The sequence below is a fragment of the Biomphalaria glabrata genome, chromosome 5 (genome assembly GCF_947242115.1).
Source record: "Biomphalaria glabrata chromosome 5, xgBioGlab47.1, whole genome shotgun sequence".
In the NCBI taxonomy this organism is placed as follows: domain Eukaryota; kingdom Metazoa; phylum Mollusca; class Gastropoda; family Planorbidae; genus Biomphalaria; species Biomphalaria glabrata.
In genome coordinates this window covers 2,640,121-2,647,363 of record NC_074715.1, presented here as the reverse complement: position 1 = coordinate 2,647,363, position 7,243 = coordinate 2,640,121, and the positions used below count along the sequence as shown (strand labels likewise).

Below are 7,243 nucleotides of genomic sequence, written 5' to 3'. Positions count from 1 at the left end.
AGATGTTTTTGATGGCTGGATCCTCCTGGCTAATACGTATTTAATTTTATTTTAGCAACCAGATGATTTTGATATAAAGTATTACAGGCTACTCATTCCAAGCGTATAACATAAGTACGGATATAACTTCTGGTCTTTTCGCTTCTCTGTTGACATGTCTTATAATAACTAAGTTGCATTTTGTATTCTTCTGTGTGATTGATAGAGCCTAGAATTTAGCTAGCTGGTTCTGGCACATCTGTTCGCGAATGTATCCATTATTTCTTACTCTTCCAAGAACTCCTTATATTTTGAGTTGTTATTACCAACTGTAGCATAAAGATGTGGATTTTCATCTTTTTCTTCTTAGGTCTCACTGTGGCATTTTACGTCTCGAGAAACGATATATTTCCTTTGCAACTTATTGTGTGACTAAAGAAGCATTCCTTGATACACAGCTTTGATCACAGGATGGGCATATGTAATCACCAGACGCTGTTGCATTTTCACCCTTCTTTCTGCTTCTGTTGTATATGAAATCTAATATCCGTGATTCTTCTTTTATGCTCTCTGTCCATGTGGATCTATCCAAGGCCACCTCTTCCCAGCTGCTTTTGTCGATATTGAAAAGCTTCATGCCGCGTTTTCATACATCCAAATAACGTAAAATGGGCGAACAGCTGCTCTCCTGCCTTTTAATAGATCGCCATACAAAATATTTTCTGGAAGACGACCTACTGGCATTTTACGAACGTAGCCAAGCCAGCCAAGGCGTCTGCTGATAACAGAGCCGATGTTCTGGAACCCTGCTCTTCGTAGCAGTTCCTCATTGATTATCTTATCTTGCCACCTTATTTTAAAGATCCGCCTCAGGCATCGGAGGTGGAAGACATTTAGCTTTTTTCCTGCCATAAGTAGGTTGACCATGTTTCACTTCCGTACAGCAAGGTGCTCAACACACAGGTCCGGTAGACTAGGGCTTTATTACTGCTAGTCAGCAATATGTTGTCTCAGACTCTTTTCTGCAACCGTGACATGGTGGCCATTCCCTTAGCTATTCAGTTTTTAATGTCTTTCACCAGTAGAGTGTTATTGGATATGACGGACCCAATGTAACAAAATTGATCAACAATTTCTAGCAGTTAGCCAATTATGTTTACGTGAGATGCAATGTTTGTGTTTTGGACAAGTATATTTGTCTTGGTACTTAGGTCTATCATGTAAAATAATAGTCATTCAGTTTTAAGGTTGTTTTTTTTTCTTTGTACACAATCGTTTGTAAATGAATAACAATAAGAAATTTTTTTTTCAGTTCTCATCTTCATTTGTGTGTAGCAGGGCCTAGGTAGCATCTCTCTGAGTCCACTTGGGCATGCATGGAGGCTACTCCAATTCTTTTATCCTTATTGTCAAATTCTGAAAAAAAGTTTATGTTTTTTATTACAAAAAAAAATTAATTTGAAATATCATTACAATTTTTTTAAATAAAATTTTATAACAGCAATATATATAGGAACACTTTTTTGACTAATTTTTGGAAATTTAAAAATTTTTATAATAAAGGAAAAAGTTTAGAAAACAGTTTTCCAGGTAGTGTCGATCTACTAAAGATAAATAGCTTTACCTAAATTGATATTATTTACTTCATACTAAATGCATTGCGAAAATGTAAATGTTAATATTTTAAATATTTCTAATTCTTAAAAATTAAATAATTAATAATTAAGTTAAAACTCACCTTTAATAAAGACAACAAAATCCACATATTTTGTTGTTTTTTCTTTCAGAATGCCTTCAGTCCACCTGGGGACTTAACTGTAGCTCTAATTGTAGCATTAATTGTTTCAACCAATCTTGTGATAAATACTCGGGTATTTGTAACGAAGGATGTAATGGATATGTCAATCCACCTTTATGCACAACAGGTAATATTGAAAGGTTGTTTGTAGATTTAATAAATAGGTTAAACTGTATACTATTTGCTTTCTTCTTTGGCGTAATGATGGGTCAATATAAGCAGCGATTTTACAAACACATTTACGTCAGGTTGTTTTTGAGACAGCATTGTATTCAATCATTTTAACAACAACAAAAGAAATGGTCATGACAGAGTTTGGTTAAAGCGAGGATTGCGCCCTGCTAGCTCACAATGAATATCATCTTCAGGTAGTTGTCAACGAATTTGCAAACGCTGCCACCTCTTTCGGTTTATCTTTAATTTTCTTGAAAACAGAAGCCATATTACAAGTCACCCAATAAAACGTATTTAGCATCATAGATTACCACAAATGGAAAGTCCCTTAAAGTTGCAGACAAATTCACATATATAGAAATAATCTTGTCAAATGAAGCATAGCTTTCAATGGTAGTTGATAACCGTCTAGTCAGGGTCAGTAGGGCTTTTGGACGCCTAAAGGCGAGAATTCGAAAGAATAAATTGCTCCTCTGGCCTATAAAATTCAATGCCTACAAAGAAGTTCATCCCTCAACTTTTTTATATCGATCTGAAACATAAGTATTATACATAAATCAAATAAGACTACTTAACGGCTTTCACTAATGATACTTGCGCTGCATTATGGACATACGGTGGCAATACCGGACTACAATTAACGATAATTTTGCGAACGCTGGTATGGACACTAAAGAGAGCCCTCTTATGGTCCAACAGTTACGCTTGGCAGGGCATTTATCCCGTATGGGGATAGATCGTATACTAAAAGCATTCTTTTTTTTTACGTGAACTAAAATGAGGTCGACGTAGCAGTGGTGCCGCATCGGTAACGCTTTAACGATCCGCATAGGCACCATTTTGCCGAGGCTGACATAAAAGAAGTGATGGATACAGGTCTGTCTTGTAGTTAATTTTTAATGCCTGTCAGATTATGATAAACTACTCTGCAGATGTCTGAGTATCTATTCGGTTATATTACAATGCGAGTAAATGAAAAGCAAAACCCCATCTGTCTTAACAGTGGAGGGACGAGTCTGAAACTCTGTTAAACAGTTTAAATAATGTTTAATCTACAGCCCTATGAAATCCTATCACCAACTTATTTTCTGTCTCTAAGTAGTCTCTAATCCATCTAGATCAATGCGCCACTAGTCGCCTTCAAAACACGTTCACTATGGTGCGTCTCTACATAACTAAAAAAGAAATTAGTGTTTAACAAAGAAAGCACCTGACTGCATGCGGCTTCAGGACGAGACAGCTGGAGGTCACCTACAACGGCCGCAGAATACAAATTAGTTGGTTTTATAAATTGCAAACCTGTACTTCTGGGCTGTCACTGTTTGTTACTTTTTTACTTTCTTCCACGTCTGTTTTTTTTATCTTGTATTCTATATGCTTATCTAAAAAAGGATTACATTTTTGAATAGGTTATCTTTAAAATTCTTTAGTGCATTCGTTTAGCGCATTAATATACAGATGTTTTTGATGGCTGGATCCTCCTGGCTAATACGTATTTAATTTTATTTTAGCAACCAGATGATTTTGATATAAAGTATTACAGGCTACTCATTCCAAGCGTATAACATAAGTACGGATATAACTTCTGGTCTTTTCGCTTCTCTGTTGACATGTCTTATAATAACTAAGTTGCATTTTGTATTCTTCTGTGTGATTGATAGAGCCTAGAATTTAGCTAGCTGGTTCTGGCACATCTGTTCGCGAATGTATCCATTATTTCTTACTCTTCCAAGAACTCCTTATATTTTGAGTTGTTATTACCAACTGTAGCATAAAGATGTGGATTTTCATCTTTTTCTTCTTAGGTCTCACTGTGGCATTTTACGTCTCGAGAAACGATATATTTCCTTTGCAACTTATTGTGTGACTAAAGAAGCATTCCTTGATACACAGCTTTGATCACAGGATGGGCATATGTAATCACCAGACGCTGTTGCATTTTCACCCTTCTTTCTGCTTCTGTTGTATATGAAATCTAATATCCGTGATTCTTCTTTTATGCTCTCTGTCCATGTGGATCTATCCAAGGCCACCTCTTCCCAGCTGCTTTTGTCGATATTGAAAAGCTTCATGCCGCGTTTTCATACATCCAAATAACGTAAAATGGGCGAACAGCTGCTCTCCTGCCTTTTAATAGATCGCCATACAAAATATTTTCTGGAAGACGACCTACTGGCATTTTACGAACGTAGCCAAGCCAGCCAAGGCGTCTGCTGATAACAGAGCCGATGTTCTGGAACCCTGCTCTTCGTAGCAGTTCCTCATTGATTATCTTATCTTGCCACCTTATTTTAAAGATCCGCCTCAGGCATCGGAGGTGGAAGACATTTAGCTTTTTTCCTGCCATAAGTAGGTTGACCATGTTTCACTTCCGTACAGCAAGGTGCTCAACACACAGGTCCGGTAGACTAGGGCTTTATTACTGCTAGTCAGCAATATGTTGTCTCAGACTCTTTTCTGCAACCGTGACATGGTGGCCATTCCCTTAGCTATTCAGTTTTTAATGTCTTTCACCAGTAGAGTGTTATTGGATATGACGGACCCAATGTAACAAAATTGATCAACAATTTCTAGCAGTTAGCCAATTATGTTTACGTGAGATGCAATGTTTGTGTTTTGGACAAGTATATTTGTCTTGGTACTTAGGTCTATCATGTAAAATAATAGTCATTCAGTTTTAAGGTTGTTTTTTTTTCTTTGTACACAATCGTTTGTAAATGAATAACAATAAGAAATTTTTTTTCAGTTCTCATCTTCATTTGTGTGTAGCAGGGCCTAGGTAGCATCTCTCTGAGTCCACTTGGGCATGCATGGAGGCTACTCCAATTCTTTTATCCTTATTGTCAAATTCTGAAAAAAAGTTTATGTTTTTTATTACAAAAAAAAATTAATTTGAAATATCATTACAATTTTTTTAAATAAAATTTTATAACAGCAATATATATAGGAACACTTTTTTGACTAATTTTTGGAAATTTAAAAATTTTTATAATAAAGGAAAAAGTTTAGAAAACAGTTTTCCAGGTAGTGTCGATCTACTAAAGATAAATAGCTTTACCTAAATTGATATTATTTACTTCATACTAAATGCATTGCGAAAATGTAAATGTTAATATTTTAAATATTTCTAATTCTTAAAAATTAAATAATTAATAATTAAGTTAAAACTCACCTTTAATAAAGACAACAAAATCCACATATTTTGTTGTTTTTTCTTTCAGAATGCCTTCAGTCCACCTGGGGACTTAACTGTAGCTCTAATTGTAGCATTAATTGTTTCAACCAATCTTGTGATAAATACTCGGGTATTTGTAACGAAGGATGTAATGGATATGTCAATCCACCTTTATGCACAACAGGTAATATTGAAAGGTTGTTTGTAGATTTAATAAATAGGTTAAACTGTATACTATTTGCTTTCTTCTTTGGCGTAATGATGGGTCAATATAAGCAGCGATTTTACAAACACATTTACGTCAGGTTGTTTTTGAGACAGCATTGTATTCAATCATTTTAACAACAACAAAAGAAATGGTCATGACAGAGTTTGGTTAAAGCGAGGATTGCGCCCTGCTAGCTCACAATGAATATCATCTTCAGGTAGTTGTCAACGAATTTGCAAACGCTGCCACCTCTTTCGGTTTATCTTTAATTTTCTTGAAAACAGAAGCCATATTACAAGTCACCCAATAAAACGTATTTAGCATCATAGATTACCACAAATGGAAAGTCCCTTAAAGTTGCAGACAAATTCACATATATAAAATAATCTTGTCAAATGAAGCATAGCTTTCAATGGTAGTTGATAACCGTCTAGTCAGGGTCAGTAGGGCTTTTGGACGCCTAAAGGCGAGAATTCGAAAGAATAAATTGCTCCTCTGGCCTATAAAATTCAATGCCTACAAAGAAGTTCATCCCTCAACTTTTTTATATCGATCTGAAACATAAGTATTATACATAAATCAAATAAGACTACTTAACGGCTTTCACTAATGATACTTGCGCTGCATTATGGACATACGGTGGCAATACCGGACTACAATTAACGATAATTTTGCGAACGCTGGTATGGACACTAAAGAGAGCCCTCTTATGGTCCAACAGTTACGCTTGGCAGGGCATTTATCCCGTATGGGGATAGATCGTATACTAAAAGCATTCTTTTTTTTTACGTGAACTAAAATGAGGTCGACGTAGCAGTGGTGCCGCATCGGTAACGCTTTAACGATCCGCATAGGCACCATTTTGCCGAGGCTGACATAAAAGAAGTGATGGATACAGGTCTGTCTTGTAGTTAATTTTTAATGCCTGTCAGATTATGATAAACTACTCTGCAGATGTCTGAGTATCTATTCGGTTATATTACAATGCGAGTAAATGAAAAGCAAAACCCCATCTGTCTTAACAGTGGAGGGACGAGTCTGAAACTCTGTTAAACAGTTTAAATAATGTTTAATCTACAGCCCTATGAAATCCTATCACCAACTTATTTTCTGTCTCTAAGTAGTCTCTAATCCATCTAGATCAATGCGCCACTAGTCGCCTTCAAAACACGTTCACTATGGTGCGTCTCTACATAACTAAAAAAGAAATTAGTGTTTAACAAAGAAAGCACCTGACTGCATGCGGCTTCAGGACGAGACAGCTGGAGGTCACCTACAACGGCCGCAGAATACAAATTAGTTGGTTTTATAAATTGCAAACCTGTACTTCTGGGCTGTCACTGTTTGTTACTTTTTTACTTTCTTCCACGTCTGTTTTTTTTATCTTGTATTCTATATGCTTATCTAAAAAAGGATTACATTTTTGAATAGGTTATCTTTAAAATTCTTTAGTGCATTCGTTTAGCGCATTAATATACAGATGTTTTTGATGGCTGGATCCTCCTGGCTAATACGTATTTAATTTTATTTTAGCAACCAGATGATTTTGATATAAAGTATTACAGGCTACTCATTCCAAGCGTATAACATAAGTACGGATATAACTTCTGGTCTTTTCGCTTCTCTGTTGACATGTCTTATAATAACTAAGTTGCATTTTGTATTCTTCTGTGTGATTGATAGAGCCTAGAATTTAGCTAGCTGGTTCTGGCACATCTGTTCGCGAATGTATCCATTATTTCTTACTCTTCCAAGAACTCCTTATATTTTGAGTTGTTATTACCAACTGTAGCATAAAGATGTGGATTTTCATCTTTTTCTTCTTAGGTCTCACTGTGGCATTTTACGTCTCGAGAAACGATATATTTCCTTTGCAACTTATTGTGTGACTAAAGAAGCATTCCTTGAT

General features: G+C 35.7%; 1 protein-coding gene across 1 annotated transcript in view; it reads left to right on the top strand.

The window, feature by feature from the left end:
* LOC129926190 (cell death abnormality protein 1-like) overlaps positions 1–6,296 on the top strand; it is a 28,699-nt gene extending 22,403 nt beyond the window's left edge. The window contains exons 7-8 of the mRNA XM_056028583.1: positions 5,173–5,310; positions 6,289–6,296. Coding sequence (XP_055884558.1) covers positions 5,173–5,310; positions 6,289–6,296 — 146 coding nt within the window. The remainder of the gene's footprint in view (positions 1–5,172; positions 5,311–6,288) is intronic.
* Positions 6,297–7,243: the final 947 nt, after the last annotated feature.